This window comes from Nymphaea colorata, chromosome 2 (genome assembly GCF_008831285.2).
Source record: "Nymphaea colorata isolate Beijing-Zhang1983 chromosome 2, ASM883128v2, whole genome shotgun sequence".
NCBI lineage: Eukaryota > Viridiplantae > Streptophyta > Magnoliopsida > Nymphaeales > Nymphaeaceae > Nymphaea > Nymphaea colorata.
In genome coordinates this window covers 6,280,472-6,302,060 of record NC_045139.1, presented here as the reverse complement: position 1 = coordinate 6,302,060, position 21,589 = coordinate 6,280,472, and the positions used below count along the sequence as shown (strand labels likewise).

The window sequence follows — 21,589 nt, the reverse complement described above, 5'->3', positions numbered from 1 at the left end:
GGGGGAGGCGATTGTCCTTCCCCCTTCTTTCATGAACTCTTCTAAGAAAAGGGGAATGCCATCCACGGGCAAGAGGAGGGGTTCAGAGGTTGTAATCAACCCCTGTCCTTAGAGTTCCACTTAAGAGCATTCAGTGATTCTGTTAATTTTCATTAACAAAATATGGCCATTCGACTGGACGGCCAGAGTTGCCAAGAGGTACTTGGCTGGGGGTGTGTGAGTCTCACGGTAGAAAAGAAAACCGGCCAACAAGCGCTTGTAGTTCGATAAGAAGGGGAAGAGGCAGTAATCGACTTTGTCACTCGATTTCAAATGTGACCGCCATTCCAAGAAAGGCAGTAAACATCATCTTTGTTGGGTGCCTAACACAATTTTTTCTGTTCTCTATCTGTTAATTGATATCTTTCATTTGATCCGCTTGCAAAACTAATCATATTTTTGTTATCTTTTCATTTACATGGCGTCCTGCTTCGTAACTATTTAAGCATTGCCCATAACATTCGGATGTCTATTCTCCGCAGACCCGACGCAGGTAAATTAATGCAGCCAGAAATAAGATAACACGCAGAATATAAGAAAGTTATTTTTCTATCCTTTAGATTAAATTTTGTGGATGAAGTCTTCGAACCAAGATTTGAAAGCTATTTTCTAGCAGAAAAAAAATTAGGAACATGTTCGATTTGTTGAAAAACAAAAGTGGCATCCTAAGGAAATGATAATCCTATTATGGTTGTTGATCCCTTTTATTATTCTGTTCATCCACTGCTTTCTTTGTATTTTTTGCTTCACTTAAATGTTGTCTCAGTCTAGTGAAAGATTCCATATGAATTATTCAAATGAAAGTCAAGGATCCAAGTTTTTCGGCCCAGTGAGATGGGTGCTTCAAATTTCAGTAATACTACTCATGCTTTTAGTTGTGCAGCATAGGACCATGTTGTTTCGACTTGGTGCCCACCATGCAAAGAATGTAAACTTGCGATGGCCTCTTTTCCTGTAGCAGCAAGACAAATAGGTGTAATTGACACTCTTCCTTCTGTGAAATCCTAGCAACAGAAGTCATATGATTGAAATGTAGGTGAATTTAATGATGTTCCCCCTTTTTTAGCTTGCAAGATGCTCATATTTGAGTTGGATTTCAACTTAAATTTCCATGAACCTCCTGGTTATATGTAGTGGATGTACATGCTATATAACCTCATTCTTAAAAAGACACTATAAACAGACCAAAGTTGCCAATACTTCACATGAACCAGTTTCATACATGAACAGGTTAGTTCTCTCGTAAAGCTACCAGAACAACCAAGTCAAGAGTCCTTGGCTAATTCGTTCTATTTGAAACTTGATTCGAGCAGTATTCATTAAGCAATGTTATGCTCTGTATTGAAATATTCATTTGTTTACCACACAAGAAAGTATGAAATACATCTTAATTAAATTCTGAATAGGATGCCAATAAACTGTCAAGTTTGCCTACGTGAAACTCGATTTTGTACTAGCATGTCAAAGAATTCTAACAGACCATATGATGAAGATTTGCAGATTTCACTGAATTTTCACCAATCCTACACATACTAAGTGCCAACAATGATATTGGTGGCTTTTGGGTCATGATCTCCACTGAAGATTCGGGCCATTCCAAAGTCGGAAATCTTTGCCGTCATCTGGTCATCCAACAAAATGTTGCCTGCTTTGTGATCCCGATGAATGATGTTGAGCCGGGAATCTTGATGATGAAGGTACAGCATCCCTCTTGCACTTCCCATAATTATTTTGAATCGTTTCTTCCAGTCCAATGATTTACGTTGAAAACCAGCACATAAGTCTCCCTGTCGCTTTGTCACATTTAGAAAGGCAACAAGTTCATATAGAAAGAGATCTATAATGACGTGAGCTATTCCAACTCCCGGACCAATTACATGATGCTGTTCTATTTGATTCTGAAAGTTAGCTTGTGTGATTTCTTGTTTGGGTTATAGTGTTTTAGGGTATGCATTTTTTCTGTTTATTTTTGTCTTAATAGAGGCATTAGTAATTGGTTGACCGACATTTGTTCTTATCAGGGCAAACCATGTTTGTATAGTAGATCAAAAGAAACTTGCAAGACAAATTTCGGAATTAAATACAAGAAACCAAAATCGCAAGAGATAAGAGCAAAAGACCACAGACATTTTTTATCACCATGAGGAGCCAACAGTCTTTTTAGCGGAAAAAGGAAAAATGAGAACTAAAGATGTTCATCACCCAAAAAAAAAAAAGCACCAAGGCTGCCATTCGGCATAAATTCATAGATAAGAATCTTTTCTCCCCGCTCCACACTGCAACCCAATAGACCAACCAAGTTCTTAGGTCGAAGCTTTGCGATCAATGTAACTTCATTCATAAACTCCATCAGCCCCTGCCCAGATCGCTCAGAAAGCCTTTTCACTGCGACAAGCCGACCATTGTGTTCACCTGAGAGAAACAAACGATGCAATCTATATTACACTGTCCCAGGTGGCCATATGAGAAAGGTTTCAACACATGCATTGTAAATTAGAGGCATTGCTAGAAACGTGTTGGTTAAGGTAACGTTGACAGAATTGGTAGGAACGAATTAAACAATAGACAATGAAGTCAGATAAATATTCGCCTATCGCATGAGTAGAAGGTAAACAACAAGTAACTACATAAAAGAATTGGTGTAAGGCAATGACAACAAAGGTAGATCAAGACATATAAAGGTACTAAAATTGATAACAGCTATGTCCCAAGGGTACAGGGTGTAGGTGGTGGTGCAGGACATGGTAATTTTCAACAAAAAAAGAAAGGTGTGGGTGCAGAAGAGATAAAAATTTTGTGTGTGTGCGTATATATATATATATATATAATTTTCAATTAAGTATTTGATTGTCTTATTAATTTAAGTCATTATAACTTTTTTATTAGGGCTAGTTTAGTTGGTAATTTAAAAATGTCAGTTTTGGATCGGTTCTGCTTACTTTACTGCACTTGATGTGTGTGATGGGGAAGCACCAGCGCCAACATTAACATAGGTGTGGCAGCTGTTTAGGTGCACACATGCAACATAGGATAAAAGTCTGCATAGGATTTAATTATGTAGGTGCACGTGACAATGAAATAGCATTTAGTGAAGTACCTTATAGACAAGGCCAAATCCTCCTCTTCCGAGCTTGTTCTCGTTCGAGAAATTATTAGTCGCTGCCTGCATTGTTCTTAGGCTGTACTGGGGCAGCTCATGGTTTCTTTCATCCTCAGTGAGATTACTCATAAGTGAAGCCATCTCACTGTTGTATTTTCTTAGCTCCTCTGCCACAAGAGTATAGTATTGAAAAATGAAGATCACTTATGGTAACATGAGAAGTCATGTAAAGCCGCCACGAAAAATTTGCTCAGGATAGTGAAACTCACCATTAAGTCGTTTCCTTTTTCGCGTATGGAAATGCAAGACGATAGTCCCCATTGCTAGCAGCAGTATCCCTGCTGTGGAGGAAATGATAATCACGGTTCTCCTCTGGCTACCTTTTTTACTTCCTGCTGAGATAAGCAAAGTCAATTAATCTTATTTATGTCTCAAAGAGAGAAAATGATGCGAAAACTTGGAGGTAGGCAAACATTTGCTTTCTCGTGGTCCCAAATTCTATTGCCAGAGTACGTCAAACTATGAGATTCGATTAATGGCCAAAGCAAATGATCGAGAGCAGGAGAACGAAACAGGACAGGGCTCACCTGGTGAGGTAAAAAAGAAAGGCCAGGTGTAGTGGAAGATGGCGCAGCTCGGGCAAGCAAACCGCCACACTCGGCCTAGCGTGTGATTATTCCCGATCTCTTTCATAGCATACTGGAAGCACGCCGAGCAATCCGCTGAGCTGAGGTCAATGGTGCACTGCGCCAGGCTGTAGCTGGTGTACCCGCCCTTTGGCTCTACCATGGTGGCAAACCGCTTCGAGTTATCGGCAGCCTCTTTCACCAATGGGTATACCCACTCCATGCCGTCGGACTTGGCAAACAGCTGGGAATTGTCGGTCCACACGACGGGGAATTTCGGTTCAAAGATCCCCAAGAACCGGTTGCTGGAGAAGCGAAGGAAGCAGGCCTCGAACCATATCATGGCAGATCTGTTCATTGGGCATTCGATCTTGACCCTCTCGACGGCGGCGGCGATGCAGTTCCGGCATATATCTGCAGGGTTGTCGCCTCGACATATAGCAAAGCCGTAGATAGTGTCGGTGGATTCGCCGACGGAGGTGTTGGAGAAGCCCATAAGGGGAATGGAGTCGACCAAGTAGCGAAATATCTCTTCCAAGTTTTGCCAGTAGATGGGGGACAATCCATCTGCGCTTGGAAAGCAGATTCTGTCCAAGTAATTGTTCTGTCTCAGTCTTGCTTCGATGGGATCTTCAGTCATGCTCGGGTGAACCGATGGCGGAGATTGCAGCAGCCGAAGAAGAAGAATTAACAGACATGAAAAGCGTGGGCATATTGACAGCGTTGTGGTTGCCATGGGGGAGGTTGATCATCGATTGTAAAAGAGAAAGAAACCAAGGAAAAGGCGACGGCCGCTGTCGGCTCACCTCATTTCATCGCCGGCGTTCCACTTGCAGTGGACATTCTCTGACTTCCTCTGAATCTGCACTGACCTGCTGCTGCCGCTGTTATGGATCTGACTACCGCTGATTTGAAGGTGGCTTGCGAGACTAGCTGGTATATAGGAAAAGCCTCAAAGTGAACCGAATTGGTGAGACTCCGTCTATATATGGACTGATTTATTTAAGCCGTACTTTTATTTCATTACAAATAACTAAAACAATTAAAATTATGTAAACGATAAAAAAACAGTTGTTACAAGACTTCATTTTGGTTCTGTTTGTTTGAACAGATATTCACAAACATGCAACAAATACTTGTTTTCAAATTCATCCAGATCCAAAAGAAAGTCTATACACACCTCATGGGTGTGTAATGACCAAAATGCCCCTGCCAAAACGGGAAAAAAAAAAACTAAAATATACATGGCTTTATAAAAACTTTCTAAGTGCACACAACTCAATCTCTACTTACAGATTATATGTTATTATGGTCCCTAACTAAAGGTCACGTGTTATGGGTAGAAACGAATTGAAAAGACCCTTGATAGTTGAATGGAAGTCTCTTCCCTCATAAGGGTAAATGTAGAATTTAAAAATTTTACTCTGTAAGATTATCTATGATAAAAGTTAGAACATGTCTTCCCACGTTATGACCATAACATAACATGATAAACACCTTAATAGTGTACATTTTCAATTGTTTTAAATATTCTTCTTTACAACTCTTATTCAACTAAAGAAAGTATTGTGAAGAAACAAATGACATTTCTTTGATGGAAACTTATGCATCATGACAGTTTACATATGACAATGGAATGTCATAATATATAACATGTTCTGGGTTTATGTGGTTCTACTGATTTGGTCAAAATCATCAAAATCAGCCATTCAATCGTTGTTTTATGTTAGAATATGTTTTGTTCCCAATTTTTTTGGCTCTTGTGAGCACCAACATGCTTTTGCAACTGATCCCTTTTTCCCTGTCCATATCAAAAGTGAGTTGTTGTTTTTGTTTTTTTTTAATATGAGAAGCCGAGGAACGACAAAAATGCTTCCTTCATGCCAAAAAAATAAAAAAATCGTCCAACTCACTAGACACGTCTCTTTCAGCTCTCTCTCTCTCTCTCTCTCAGTTTCCATGCATCTGCAAGTTGGACTCACATGTAGTGACGGACCGAGGGCGAGAGGTAGGGCAGAGCCAGGAGGCCGGCAAGAGCCATGGCCTTTTTAAATTATTCAAGAAAAAGAAATTTTATATGTAATTTAAAAAGATTCATGTACCCACATGAAAATTTTGAAAAATTATATTTTAAAACTACGTGAAAAAAAGTAATGAAATTACTTTGCACAGACCAAATAATATATCAATATCAGTGTTCACAACGATGTACAAAAGAATTTTGGAGTTCGATGCGATTGACAAAACCGATGTATTACATGATCTAACATAATAGAGGATGCTTACAAATTTGTGTCTAGGCAAGACCGAAATGAAAGCATGCAAGATTCATCCAAAGTTGGATAATCAACAACCGTGCAGAAAACTTTACAACTTGAATGTGAACAAAAACAAACCATACTTCCTCTTCTTTCTACTTAATCAGTCTCATAAAATTATCAGGTCTAGAAACTACTCCCAAACGAGCCATCAAAACTGTTTATTTTCACTGGAAATTTTAATAAAGAAAGGCGAAGAGAGCCGACAAAATAAAGAGACATATGAGTCAAAACTTGAAGCCGTACAAGAGAGAGTTCATACCTGCAACTCCAGTAGACGTTAAGTAGAAACACAAGATCAGGAAAACTGGTGAGGGAAACAGACACGAAGGGGCTCATGCACCACTTGCAACTCGAGATCAAAATAAATAAAGGCGAAGGAAAGATGAAGAAAGGGGTTGGAAGAAAGGGGTTGGAAGAAAGGGGTTGGGGCACCACCCAAGTCAAGTCAATGGTTCTTATTGGGTGGTCGGCAGTCAGTCAGACCGCCGTCTAAGAGGCTCTTGTATTCTTCTTGAAGTTTTCTTTTGCTGAAAATGCAAAGGAGAGCGATTGATCGGTGAGTGAGTGAACTCTTCCGCGGTTTGAGAGAGAGGGAAAGAAGTTGCGTAGCCGGGAAGGGGAGGTCGATGAAATATACTTGTCATATGTAATCCTAATATGAAGACTTTACAAACTCTTGATTCACATCGAGTAATATTCCCTATTTTAGTTTTAACCTACATAGTAATTGCTCATAGCTTTGCAATCACTTTGGGTGCGTAAAACCCGGAGAACCTTCGGACTACCTCTAGAAACAAGTAAATAAGTTATGGTCTGGCTTTACTCGATATAATTCCAGTCTCTATCGGATTTCCCTCTAATTGTCCATATTGCTCCAAATCAGCCTCATTTAGTTTGTACTGACCATTGAAAAAGTAATTAAAAATAAAAATATGTTTCATTGACATATTAATCGATGAGGAGATGTCGTAAATATCGGCACCAGTACTGTATATTAGTTTCAGTTTCCTCGCCAACTCTGAGTATTGACAAATATATATAGTTATAAGGGGTCATATCACCAACATGATTAAAAGCAAGGAGGGCGCGTTATATATATATATATATATGTGTGTGTGTGTGTTACAAATCGTAAAGGCTGTCGATTCCAAAGAATTGAGACCGTGGAGAAGAAGTTGTAAATATAAAGTCCAAACTATTTTTCAAGACTATGAAATACCACTCAAAGAAGACAAGGTATTTCAATTTAACAAACTTATTTTGTTTCCCTCCTTTCCTTTCTCTCACTTTTTTTCTTACAGGGTATTTCAGACTCTTGAAAGACTTTCACTTATGTATTTACAACTTATTTTCATTCTGTAATCTTTGTAGAATCAACGGTCCAAATGATTCTCATAAAAACTTGGCATATAAAAAAGCTGGTAGCTACTTGTCTTCTTTTATCTATTTATATATATATATATATATATGTACTACCGGCCAGACATCGGGAAAAGGCCGGTTTGAAGCTCCTGCTCTCGTCTTTTTGGTGATGATAAGATAATAATCAGCACCGGTATCTAGTGATCACTCTTAAGTTCACTGAGGAGCCGTGAGTTACATTTTCTTATAAAAAATTCTTATATATAGGTACCTGTTTGAAAGGAACAGCGATAATGATGGGACCGGACCATTTTCCCCGTCTGTGACACGGACAGCCCCAAAGCTTACGCTGCTTCTATTTCCACAAACATCCCAACCAGGTATTCCCACATCCCCTGCAGATGATACTGATAGCGATCGACTATCCATCCAATTGGTTCTTGCAAGGAAACATACATGTGGCTTTTCCAACTACGGGAGAAAATTAAGCAAACATACAAGTGCTTGTGGGCACACAGCTTCTATCAGGACCCATTCCGCCAATCACTACTGGTAAGCTAGACGAGAGATGAAGTCCTTCACTTTTCCTCGTTTAGGTCCAGTTCCGTGTTCGGCAGATGGTGCACTGCTAAATTTGAGGAGCACTGCACCTAACGAGTCAAACTAAGCTATGTACTCCTTCAAGTCAGTCTAGTACTTTGGTGTAAGGAAGCCTGCCCATGAAAAAAGGATTGGGTTTCCAATCTTTGTGATCTCTGCTGCACTATTTTCTACTATAGAGTTAAATAATAAATTCTCACAAATTTGGAAACAGTTCGACAGAAAGGGGTTTACATAGGTTCTTTACAAGCGTGCACGAGATGACCTCACCTGATTTATCAAACCCGCTATACAAAAAGCTTCTAAAAAATAAAACGAATAACAGATCGATTCCTGTCCTGTCACTAACATTGATCCTGATAACTTTGTTGAAAACAGCGATGGACAAACATAAGCCTGGGCATCATGCTGATAAGGACTTGGGCTTGGACTGGTCCACAGTTTATAACTGCACTCTAAACCCGAACACATAATAAAAAATAATATTAAACATAAATGATTGAGTTAAGTCGGACTAATCTGAGCTAGTGTCGGGCCAGCCCCAACGCTCATTTTCTAGGCTGGAGCTTGAGTTGGGCTTGGTACCGGGTACCAGGCTTGATGCCCTACGTTTAGTCAAACATATCTTGGAAAAAAATGAATACAAAAAATATTTCGTAAATTTACCCGTTTTTGTTTTGCTGTTTTCGCGATCTTTGAGAAGTTGCTGGGAACGTTGGTCGTGTATTGGTTAACGTTGAAATGATGTGGTAATCTTCTTAGGCAGATGTTTGATTTTTTTTTGGGAGGAAAGGTGTGGTCATCAATGAAGGCTTTAGAACAGGCACCGAGTAGGTATTTATGGCTGCAAAAGTTAGCAACAAGTGCAGATCTGTTGGAGCACTAGAGTGTTTCCCTAGGAAATGATAATCCACTATGATTTTTTATTCTTCCTGTTTTTTGTTCACTAAACTCTGATTTTTGTTTCTACACGTTTTTTTTCTCTTGCTTTCTTTGTTATTTTTCTTTTGCCCGTTTTTATTACTTGTTGTTTATTGACGCCTTGTCACTGCTTTTTATCTTGAATAAATTCTCATTTTGTCGGCTCTCTCTTTCTTTAAGCTAAAGGCCTTAAAACTTATCCGGTTAAAGGCATACTTAAGGGTCCTTCTATCTTTGTTGTGTGCAACCTAAATACACTTTCTTCTAAAAGTGCTTGCCATATATTTCAGGATATAACTATTCAATAAATCGGCCCTCGAACAGAACCTTGCTCTGATACCAATTGTTGGAAAAGGTAATGCGGGCCCTAACTCAGCTACAAACTCAAATTTATGCGGAGAAAATCTAGCAGAGTCTCGACGTCCAAACTGATACTTAATAAGAACTTGGCAAAGTATACTTGAACAAGTAAACTATTTATTCATCAAATTGGATATTACAAAAGAGGGCTTAAGAAAACTCACCTCGACTCACGCAGTGAGCTAACATACCCAACGCCCTTGCAGCATACACTTGAAACTTTAACTCGAGTTCACAAAGTGAACACACGAGCTAACACTCACCAGCTCATAAAATGAGCACACACCCAACTCACAAAGTGAGAACCTAAGATCACTCAACACACCCAACTCACAAAGTGAGAGCCCAAGATCATTCAACTTGATTTTTCTCCTTACACTCTCACTATGACCCAACGTCCCTATTTATAGGGAGATAAAGTCGGTGGTGGATGCTTCCACCGACTTCCACATTTACTTTTCTTTATTTTATTTAATTATTATTTTTCTTCTTTAATCATTACATAACCACCGACTTAAAATTGAGACTCTCACCGACTTTACAAATGAAGAGGCTACAAGCCTCTTGAGTCATCTCGACTCTTCCAAGAGAGTCGGTGATGACTCTCTACATCGTGCACCACTTGCAACTTGAGATCAAAATAAATAAAGGTGACGGAAAGATGAAGAATCGGGTTGGGGCACCACCCAAGTCAAGTCAATTGTTCTCATTGGGTGGTCGGCAGTCGGTCAGATCGCCGTCTAAGAGGCTCTTGTATTCTTCTTGAAGTTTTCTTTTGCTGAAAATGCGAAGGAGAGCGATTGATCGGTGAGTGAGTGAACTCTTTCACGGTTTGAGAAAGAGAGAGCGGTTGGGAAGCCGGGAAAGGGAGGTCGATGAAATATACATTGTCATATTTGTTCCTAATATGGAGACTTTACAAACTCTTGATTCACATCGAGTAATATTCCCTATTTAGGTTTTAACCTAAATGGTAATGCTCATAGCTTTGCATCACTTCTGGTGCGTAAAACCGGGTGAACCTTAGGACTACCTCTAGAAATAAATAAATAAGTTATGGACTGACGAATAAGTGTGATTTGGCTTTACTCGATATAATTCCACTGTCTATCGGAATTCCCTCTCACTCTCTGTAATGCTCCAAATCAGCCTCAGTCATTTTGTACTGACCATTAAAAAAGTAATTAAAAATAAAAATATTTTTCATTGACATATTAATCGACGAGGAAATGTCGTAAATATCGGTATCAGTACTGTATATGGGTTTCCTCGCCAACTGTGAGTTTTGACAAATACATATAGTTATAAGGGATTCAATATATATACATGTGTGTGTGTGTGTTTGTGCGTGTCAACTTGATACAAATTGTATTGGCTGAAGATTCCAAGGAATTGAGGCAGTGGAGAAAAAGTTGAAAATATAAAATGCGAATTATTTTTCTGAATATGAAATACCACTCAAAGAAGACAAGGTATTTCACTTTAACAAACTTATTTTATTTCCCTCTTTTCCTTTCTCTCACTTTTTTTTTTCTTAAAGGGTATTTCAGACTCTTGAAAGACTTTACTTATGTATTTACAACTTATTTTCATCCTCTAATCTTTATAGAATCAACGATCCAAATGATTCTCATAAAAACTTGGCATATAAAAAAGGTGGTAGGTACTTGTCTTCTTTTATATACGGCCAAACATCGGAAAGAGGCCGGTTTCAAGCTCCTCCTCTTGGCTTTGTGATGGTGATGATAAGATAATAATCAGCACCGGTATCTAGTGAGCACCTCTTAAGTTGACTGAGGAGCCATGAGTTACATTTTCCTTATAAAAAATTGTTATACATAGGTACCTGTTTGAAAGAAACGGCGACAATGATGGGACCGGACCATTTTCCCCGTTTGCGACACGGGCAACCCCAAAGGTTACGCTGCTTCTATTTCCACAAACACCCAATCATGTATCCCCACATCCCGTGCAGCTGCAGCTGATAATGATAGCGATCGACCATCCAATCCAACTGCTTCTTGCAAACAAACATACATCTGGTTTTTCCAACTGAGGGGGAAAATTAAGCAGGGAGTGAGTACTACCACACGGCTGCCTTGCCATCTGGTTGTGGGCACACCAACTTCTATCAGGACCCACTCCACCAGTCACTACGGGTAAGCGAGAGGAGAGAACCCTAGCTAGTCGAGAGATGAAGTCCTTCTCTTTTCCTTGCTCAGGTCCAGTTCTGTGCTCGGCAGTTGGTGCACTGCTAAATTTGGTTCTCAAAGTTCTAATAAGAATGAGGAGTGCTCCTAACCAGTCAAACTGGAAACAGCTCATTCCATGTACCACCAGCCCTACCAGCTAAGCTACGTGCTCCTTCAAGTCAGTCCACCAGCCATTAGTATTTTAGAATAGTACTGTTTCATTAGTAAAGCAAGTTACAAACCCGTCAGCATACAACTAATTGTCTCCCATCAAAACAAAGAAGTAAGTGTGTACAGTCACACCTTTCTAAAGGCAGAGCGCAACCAGGTGGTAAGGCCGCATGCCCGTGAAAAAAGGTTTTGGTTTCCAACCTGTGTCGTCTCTGCTGCACTATTTTCTACTGTAGAGTTAAATAATCAATTCTCACAAATTTGGAATAAGTTCCGAAAGAAAGTGGTTTCAGCCAATTCGTCCTACATAGGTTCTTTACAAGCGTGCACGAGATGACCTCACCTGATTTATCAAACCCACTATACAAAAAGCTTTTAAAAAATAATTCAATAACACATCAGTTCCTGTCTCGTCTCGTGATGTGGGACGTGCATCAAATTTCATTGATATGACTTATCTTTCTTGTCACGCAGGAGAGGACCATGTTGCTTTGTAGAAAGAATCTGGACTTGTGTCTGTGTCACTGACTTCATATTGTAGGACCCCTTCTCCTGTTTTTTTTTTTAATGAAACTTTGGTTTTTTTTTCTGCATATCTTTTGATTTTGCTTTCTTTGCTATTTTTCTTTTGCCGCTTTTCTTACTTGTTCTTTAGTGACGCTTTGTCACTGCTTTTCGTCTTGACTAAAATCCCATTTTGTCGGTTCTGCATTTGTTTAAATAACTTTACTGAAGGCCTCAAAACTTATGTGGTTAAAGGCATACTTAAGGGTTCTTCTATATTTGTTTTGTGCAACCTAACACTTTTCTTCTAAAGTGCTTGCCATATATATCAAGAAAACAAGGGATAGATTTCAGAACAGGTGTAACCGTGTAAGTGTTGATAGAAATCTTGATTACTCATTTCTTGTTCAGATTACAGAACGCTTACTAATATAGCTGCGTAAGATACACGCACGATTTTTTAGCATAGATAGTTAAACCCCATCCCGCTTAAGATACACAGACACAAAGATAGATAGTCCCCACATATTTTCCCCACCCAATACCCCCTTCTCGCTCTCTCTATTCTACACATATGCACATTTGAATGAGGATGTTATAGTTATAGTTTCATGAAGATGCAACTAATGAATGAGGATGTTAATAGTTTCATCGTATGATCGAGGGAGAGAGAGAGAGGGAACTTCTAGGCATTTCGAAATAAAGTGATGTGTATATTGTAAAGCAGTTTCCTTCTAAGCATTTCGAAAGGAACAAATACATACCTGAAGATTGAAAAGACACAGAATGTCCTCGATTCAATTACTTGATTATATCGGTTCCTTGAAATTATTTATTTCAGCGTCGACTGGCCCATACCATTTGGATCTCTTTTCATTCTAATTTGGGTGGATCCGTCGTTGGTTGATGTCGAATTAATCATTTGTATCCCAAAATCTGAGTTCGTGTTTTATGCCGCGTCTACAAATTTAACTGTTTGTAATGACATTATTCAAATCGGAGAAGAAGTTGGCTTCAAACTTTTTGAAAGGCAAAATTTAGAACTCAAACTGACTTGACATTTCACATTTACGTAATATCAGGCAAATACATAACTGCATTTCGAACTGGGTGCCAAATCTTGTCCATGATTAACAACCCCATCCTTAGTAGATTTATCAAGAAACATGGACTCTTGGTACATGTTTTTTTTTAATGTTTTTAAAAAAGATGAATCTTGGAGTGTGGATTTTTTCCAATAGGCTTTCTTAATTTGGCCGTTATGTTATTTTACATTTTGTGGGTTTGTCCTAATTCTATGTTTAAGAGGGGTCAGTTCCTTGTATTCTTTGATCTTTCTTTGAGAGGCAGCAGTGGGACCATAGATGTCAAAGAAACTTGTTTTCGAGCCACATAAAATCCGTTTGTTTTTTTCCTTTTCTTGTCTGGGTATTGAGAGAGAGCTTCGTACCTGACAGTGAAGGCAACCGGCTCCTTGCCTCCCCACTCTTAAAGAGAGAAAGAATGCAAGACAGTCCTATGTTAAACCACCCAAGGAACTGAGGCTGCACACGAACTCCAGCTCGCTTAAAAAACTCGAGCTTGAGCTCGAGTCAAGCTCCTTATAGCAAGCTCAAGCTCAACTCAACTAAACAAAATCGAGCCGTAACTCGACTTGTTTAACCTATTTAACTCGTTTAGGCGTTAACTTATGTAAGCATTAACTCGTTTAACTTGTGCAAGCGTTAGCTCAACTCAACTAAACAAAATCGAGCCGTAACTCGATTCGTTTAACCTATTTAACTCGTTTAGGCGTTAATTTATGTAAGCATTAACTCGTTTAACTTGTGCAAGCGTCAACTCATTTAACTTGTGTAAATGTTAACTAATGTAACTTGTATAAGTGTTAACTCATGTAACTTGTGAGAATTTGTTTTTACCCTAAAAGTTAAATGTGGTGATTCAGTGAACCGATTTTGGTAATATTATATAGAGTACCAGTGCAAGCTGAGTCGAGTATAAAGAAGTTGAATTTTTGAAACTCGAACTCGACTCGTCTATCATTTCAAGTATATTTGTAAGCTCAAACTCAGTCGGTTTATAAACGTGTCGTGCACAAGACAAGTTTTTCCAAGCCAGTTCGAGTAACCTGAATTGGCTGGGCTCGTTGTTCAGCCCTACAAGGGGGAGGCGATTGTCCTTCCCCCTTCTTTCATGAACTCTTCTAAGAAAAGGGGAATGCCATCCACGGGCAAGAGGAGGGGTTCAGAGGTTGTAATCAACCCCTGTCCTTAGAGTTCCACTTAAGAGCATTCAGTGATTCTGTTAATTTTCATTAACAAAATATGGCCATTCGACTGGACGGCCAGAGTTGCCAAGAGGTACTTGGCTGGGGGTGTGTGAGTCTCACGGTAGAAAAGAAAACCGGCCAACAAGCGCTTGTAGTTCGATAAGAAGGGGAAGAGGCAGTAATCGACTTTGTCACTCGATTTCAAATGTGACCGCCATTCCAAGAAAGGCAGTAAACATCATCTTTGTTGGGTGCCTAACACAATTTTTTCTGTTCTCTATCTGTTAATTGATATCTTTCATTTGATCCGCTTGCAAAACTAATCATATTTTTGTTATCTTTTCATTTACATGGCGTCCTGCTTCGTAACTATTTAAGCATTGCCCATAACATTCGGATGTCTATTCTCCGCAGACCCGACGCAGGTAAATTAATGCAGCCAGAAATAAGATAACACGCAGAATATAAGAAAGTTATTTTTCTATCCTTTAGATTAAATTTTGTGGATGAAGTCTTCGAACCAAGATTTGAAAGCTATTTTCTAGCAGAAAAAAAATTAGGAACATGTTCGATTTGTTGAAAAACAAAAGTGGCATCCTAAGGAAATGATAATCCTATTATGGTTGTTGATCCCTTTTATTATTCTGTTCATCCACTGCTTTCTTTGTATTTTTTGCTTCACTTAAATGTTGTCTCAGTCTAGTGAAAGATTCCATATGAATTATTCAAATGAAAGTCAAGGATCCAAGTTTTTCGGCCCAGTGAGATGGGTGCTTCAAATTTCAGTAATACTACTCATGCTTTTAGTTGTGCAGCATAGGACCATGTTGTTTCGACTTGGTGCCCACCATGCAAAGAATGTAAACTTGCGATGGCCTCTTTTCCTGTAGCAGCAAGACAAATAGGTGTAATTGACACTCTTCCTTCTGTGAAATCCTAGCAACAGAAGTCATATGATTGAAATGTAGGTGAATTTAATGATGTTCCCCCTTTTTTAGCTTGCAAGATGCTCATATTTGAGTTGGATTTCAACTTAAATTTCCATGAACCTCCTGGTTATATGTAGTGGATGTACATGCTATATAACCTCATTCTTAAAAAGACACTATAAACAGACCAAAGTTGCCAATACTTCACATGAACCAGTTTCATACATGAACAGGTTAGTTCTCTCGTAAAGCTACCAGAACAACCAAGTCAAGAGTCCTTGGCTAATTCGTTCTATTTGAAACTTGATTCGAGCAGTATTCATTAAGCAATGTTATGCTCTGTATTGAAATATTCATTTGTTTACCACACAAGAAAGTATGAAATACATCTTAATTAAATTCTGAATAGGATGCCAATAAACTGTCAAGTTTGCCTACGTGAAACTCGATTTTGTACTAGCATGTCAAAGAATTCTAACAGACCATATGATGAAGATTTGCAGATTTCACTGAATTTTCACCAATCCTACACATACTAAGTGCCAACAATGATATTGGTGGCTTTTGGGTCATGATCTCCACTGAAGATTCGGGCCATTCCAAAGTCGGAAATCTTTGCCGTCATCTGGTCATCCAACAAAATGTTGCCTGCTTTGTGATCCCGATGAATGATGTTGAGCCGGGAATCTTGATGATGAAGGTACAGCATCCCTCTTGCACTTCCCATAATTATTTTGAATCGTTTCTTCCAGTCCAATGATTTACGTTGAAAACCAGCACATAAGTCTCCCTGTCGCTTTGTCACATTTAGAAAGGCAACAAGTTCATATAGAAAGAGATCTATAATGACGTGAGCTATTCCAACTCCCGGACCAATTACATGATGCTGTTCTATTTGATTCTGAAAGTTAGCTTGTGTGATTTCTTGTTTGGGTTATAGTGTTTTAGGGTATGCATTTTTTCTGTTTATTTTTGTCTTAATAGAGGCATTAGTAATTGGTTGACCGACATTTGTTCTTATCAGGGCAAACCATGTTTGTATAGTAGATCAAAAGAAACTTGCAAGACAAATTTCGGAATTAAATACAAGAAACCAAAATCGCAAGAGATAAGAGCAAAAGACCACAGACATTTTTTATCACCATGAGGAGCCAACAGTCTTTTTAGCGGAAAAAGGAAAAATGAGAACTAAAGATGTTCATCACCCAAAAAAAAAAAAGCACCAAGGCTGCCATTCGGCATAAATTCATAGATAAGAATCTTTTCTCCCCGCTCCACACTGCAACCCAATAGACCAACCAAGTTCTTAGGTCGAAGCTTTGCGATCAATGTAACTTCATTCATAAACTCCATCAGCCCCTGCCCAGATCGCTCAGAAAGCCTTTTCACTGCGACAAGCCGACCATTGTGTTCACCTGAGAGAAACAAACGATGCAATCTATATTACACTGTCCCAGGTGGCCATATGAGAAAGGTTTCAACACATGCATTGTAAATTAGAGGCATTGCTAGAAACGTGTTGGTTAAGGTAACGTTGACAGAATTGGTAGGAACGAATTAAACAATAGACAATGAAGTCAGATAAATATTCGCCTATCGCATGAGTAGAAGGTAAACAACAAGTAACTACATAAAAGAATTGGTGTAAGGCAATGACAACAAAGGTAGATCAAGACATATAAAGGTACTAAAATTGATAACAGCTATGTCCCAAGGGTACAGGGTGTAGGTGGTGGTGCAGGACATGGTAATTTTCAACAAAAAAAGAAAGGTGTGGGTGCAGAAGAGATAAAAATTTTGTGTGTGTGCGTATATATATATATATATATAATTTTCAATTAAGTATTTGATTGTCTTATTAATTTAAGTCATTATAACTTTTTTATTAGGGCTAGTTTAGTTGGTAATTTAAAAATGTCAGTTTTGGATCGGTTCTGCTTACTTTACTGCACTTGATGTGTGTGATGGGGAAGCACCAGCGCCAACATTAACATAGGTGTGGCAGCTGTTTAGGTGCACACATGCAACATAGGATAAAAGTCTGCATAGGATTTAATTATGTAGGTGCACGTGACAATGAAATAGCATTTAGTGAAGTACCTTATAGACAAGGCCAAATCCTCCTCTTCCGAGCTTGTTCTCGTTCGAGAAATTATTAGTCGCTGCCTGCATTGTTCTTAGGCTGTACTGGGGCAGCTCATGGTTTCTTTCATCCTCAGTGAGATTACTCATAAGTGAAGCCATCTCACTGTTGTATTTTCTTAGCTCCTCTGCCACAAGAGTATAGTATTGAAAAATGAAGATCACTTATGGTAACATGAGAAGTCATGTAAAGCCGCCACGAAAAATTTGCTCAGGATAGTGAAACTCACCATTAAGTCGTTTCCTTTTTCGCGTATGGAAATGCAAGACGATAGTCCCCATTGCTAGCAGCAGTATCCCTGCTGTGGAGGAAATGATAATCACGGTTCTCCTCTGGCTACCTTTTTTACTTCCTGCTGAGATAAGCAAAGTCAATTAATCTTATTTATGTCTCAAAGAGAGAAAATGATGCGAAAACTTGGAGGTAGGCAAACATTTGCTTTCTCGTGGTCCCAAATTCTATTGCCAGAGTACGTCAAACTATGAGATTCGATTAATGGCCAAAGCAAATGATCGAGAGCAGGAGAACGAAACAGGACAGGGCTCACCTGGTGAGGTAAAAAAGAAAGGCCAGGTGTAGTGGAAGATGGCGCAGCTCGGGCAAGCAAACCGCCACACTCGGCCTAGCGTGTGATTATTCCCGATCTCTTTCATAGCATACTGGAAGCACGCCGAGCAATCCGCTGAGCTGAGGTCAATGGTGCACTGCGCCAGGCTGTAGCTGGTGTACCCGCCCTTTGGCTCTACCATGGTGGCAAACCGCTTCGAGTTATCGGCAGCCTCTTTCACCAATGGGTATACCCACTCCATGCCGTCGGACTTGGCAAACAGCTGGGAATTGTCGGTCCACACGACGGGGAATTTCGGTTCAAAGATCCCCAAGAACCGGTTGCTGGAGAAGCGAAGGAAGCAGGCCTCGAACCATATCATGGCAGATCTGTTCATTGGGCATTCGATCTTGACCCTCTCGACGGCGGCGGCGATGCAGTTCCGGCATATATCTGCAGGGTTGTCGCCTCGACATATAGCAAAGCCGTAGATAGTGTCGGTGGATTCGCCGACGGAGGTGTTGGAGAAGCCCATAAGGGGAATGGAGTCGACCAAGTAGCGAAATATCTCTTCCAAGTTTTGCCAGTAGATGGGGGACAATCCATCTGCGCTTGGAAAGCAGATTCTGTCCAAGTAATTGTTCTGTCTCAGTCTTGCTTCGATGGGATCTTCAGTCATGCTCGGGTGAACCGATGGCGGAGATTGCAGCAGCCGAAGAAGAAGAATTAACAGACATGAAAAGCGTGGGCATATTGACAGCGTTGTGGTTGCCATGGGGGAGGTTGATCATCGATTGTAAAAGAGAAAGAAACCAAGGAAAAGGCGACGGCCGCTGTCGGCTCACCTCATTTCATCGCCGGCGTTCCACTTGCAGTGGACATTCTCTGACTTCCTCTGAATCTGCACTGACCTGCTGCTGCCGCTGTTATGGATCTGACTACCGCTGATTTGAAGGTGGCTTGCGAGACTAGCTGGTATATAGGAAAAGCCGCAAAGTGAACCGAATTGGTGAGACTCCGTCTATATATGGACTGATTTATTTAAGCCGTACTTTTATTTCATTACAAATAACTAAAACAATTAAAATTATGTAAACGATAAAAAAACAGTTGTTACAAGACTTCATTTTGGTTCTGTTTGTTTGAACAGATATTCACAAACATGCAACAAATACTTGTTTTCAAATTCATCCAGATCCAAAAGAAAGTCTATACACACCTCATGGGTGTGTAATGACCAAAATGCCCCTGCCAAAACGGGAAAAAAAAAAACTAAAATATACATGGCTTTATAAAAACTTTCTAAGTGCACACAACTCAATCTCTACTTACAGATTATATGTTATTATGGTCCCTAACTAAAGGTCACGTGTTATGGGTAGAAACGAATTGAAAAGACCCTTGATAGTTGAATGGAAGTCTCTTCCCTCATAAGGGTAAATGTAGAATTTAAAAATTTTACTCTGTAAGATTATCTATGATAAAAGTTAGAACATGTCTTCCCACGTTATGACCATAACATAACATGATAAACACCTTAATAGTGTACATTTTCAATTGTTTTAAATATTCTTCTTTACAACTCTTATTCAACTAAAGAAAGTATTGTGAAGAAACAAATGACATTTCTTTGATGGAAACTTATGCATCATGACAGTTTACATATGACAATGGAATGTCATAATATATAACATGTTCTGGGTTTATGTGGTTCTACTGATTTGGTCAAAATCATCAAAATCAGCCATTCAATCGTTGTTTTATGTTAGAATATGTTTTGTTCCCAATTTTTTTGGCTCTTGTGAGCACCAACATGCTTTTGCAACTGATCCCTTTTTCCCTGTCCATATCAAAAGTGAGTTGTTGTTTTTGTTTTTTTTTAATATGAGAAGCCGAGGAACGACAAAAATGCTTCCTTCATGCCAAAAAAATAAAAAAATCGTCCAACTCACTAGACACGTCTCTTTCAGCTCTCTCTCTCTCTCTCTCAGTTTCCATGCATCTGCAAGTTGGACTCACATGTAGTGACGGACCGAGGGCGAGAGGTAGGGCAGAGCCAGGAGGCCGGCAAGAGCCATGGCCTTTTTAAATTATTCAAGAAAAAGAAATTTTATATGTAATTTAAAAAGATTCATGTACCCACATGAAAATTTTGAAAAATTATATTTTAAAACTACGTGAAAAAAAGTAATGAAATTACTTTGCACAGACCAAATAATATATCAATATCAGTGTTCACAACGATGTACAAAAAGAATTTTGGAGTTCGATGCGATTGACAAAACCGATGTATTACATGATCTAACATAATAGAGGATGCTTACAAATTTGTGTCTAGGCAAGACCGAAATGAAAGCATGCAAGATTCATCCAAAGTTGGATAATCAACAACCGTGCAGAAAACTTTACAACTTGAATGTGAACAAAAACAAACCATACTTCCTCTTCTTTCTACTTAATCAGTCTCATAAAATTATCAGGTCTAGAAACTACTCCCAAACGAGCCATCAAAACTGTTTATTTTCACTGGAAATTTTAATAAAGAAAGGCGAAGAGAGCCGACAAAATAAAGAGACATATGAGTCAAAACTTGAAGCCGTACAAGAGAGAGTTCATACCTGCAACTCCAGTAGACGTTAAGTAGAAACACAAGATCAGGAAAACTGGTGAGGGAAACAGACACGAAGGGGCTCATGCACCACTTGCAACTCGAGATCAAAATAAATAAAGGCGAAGGAAAGATGAAGAAAGGGGTTGGAAGAAAGGGGTTGGGGCACCACCCAAGTCAAGTCAATGGTTCTTATTGGGTGGTCGGCAGTCAGTCAGACCGCCGTCTAAGAGGCTCTTGTATTCTTCTTGAAGTTTTCTTTTGCTGAAAATGCAAAGGAGAGCGATTGATCGGTGAGTGAGTGAACTCTTCCGCGGTTTGAGAGAGAGGGAAAGAAGTTGCGTAGCCGGGAAGGGGAGGTCGATGAAATATACTTGTCATATGTAATCCTAATATGAAGACTTTACAAACTCTTGATTCACATCGAGTAATATTCCCTATTTTAGTTTTAACCTACATAGTAATTGCTCATAGCTTTGCAATCACTTTGGGTGCGTAAAACCCGGAGAACCTTCGGACTACCTCTAGAAACAAGTAAATAAGTTATGGTCTGGCTTTACTCGATATAATTCCAGTCTCTATCGGATTTCCCTCTAATTGTCCATATTGCTCCAAATCAGCCTCATTTAGTTTGTACTGACCATTGAAAAAGTAATTAAAAATAAAAATATGTTTCATTGACATATTAATCGATGAGGAGATGTCGTAAATATCGGCACCAGTACTGTATATTAGTTTCAGTTTCCTCGCCAACTCTGAGTATTGACAAATATATATAGTTATAAGGGGTCATATCACCAACATGATTAAAAGCAAGGAGGGCGCGTTATATATATATATATATGTGTGTGTGTGTGTTACAAATCGTAAAGGCTGTCGATTCCAAAGAATTGAGAC

The 21,589-nt window shown here is 39.3% G+C and overlaps 2 protein-coding genes across 8 annotated transcripts in view; both read right to left on the bottom strand.

The window, feature by feature from the left end:
• Positions 1 to 21,589, bottom strand: part of LOC116246949 (cysteine-rich receptor-like protein kinase 44) — a 49,792-nt gene that overhangs the window by 12,378 nt on the left and 15,825 nt on the right. Inside the window, exon 1 of one of the 3 annotated variants that reach the window (XM_050076262.1) lies at positions 9,494 to 9,760. The exons of the other annotated variants lie outside the window; for them this stretch is intronic. The gene's annotated coding sequence lies outside the window, so the exon portion shown is untranslated. Of the gene's footprint in view, positions 1 to 9,493; positions 9,761 to 21,589 lie in introns of those variants that run through there. 3 annotated transcript variants of the gene reach the window in all.
• LOC116248561 (cysteine-rich repeat secretory protein 38-like) lies at positions 1,908 to 21,451 on the bottom strand. Of its 5 annotated transcripts, none has more exons than XM_050076267.1 (5): positions 20,703 to 21,451; positions 3,727 to 4,716; positions 3,409 to 3,534; positions 3,137 to 3,306; positions 1,908 to 2,451 (listed from the first exon to the last, which is right to left on the bottom strand). In XM_050076267.1, the coding sequence occupies exons 2-5, from the start codon at positions 4,499 to 4,501 to the stop codon at positions 2,422 to 2,424; spliced, it is 1,101 nt and encodes a 366-aa protein (XP_049932224.1). In that variant the 5' UTR covers positions 4,502 to 4,716; positions 20,703 to 21,451; the 3' UTR covers positions 1,908 to 2,421. The 5 variants fall into 5 exon arrangements, with proteins under 5 accessions (XP_049932224.1, XP_049932223.1, XP_049932222.1 ...); XM_050076266.1 differs by having other exon boundaries at positions 3,727 to 4,698; XM_050076265.1 differs by lacking the exon at positions 3,727 to 4,716 and adding an exon at positions 18,085 to 19,056 and having other exon boundaries at positions 20,703 to 21,450.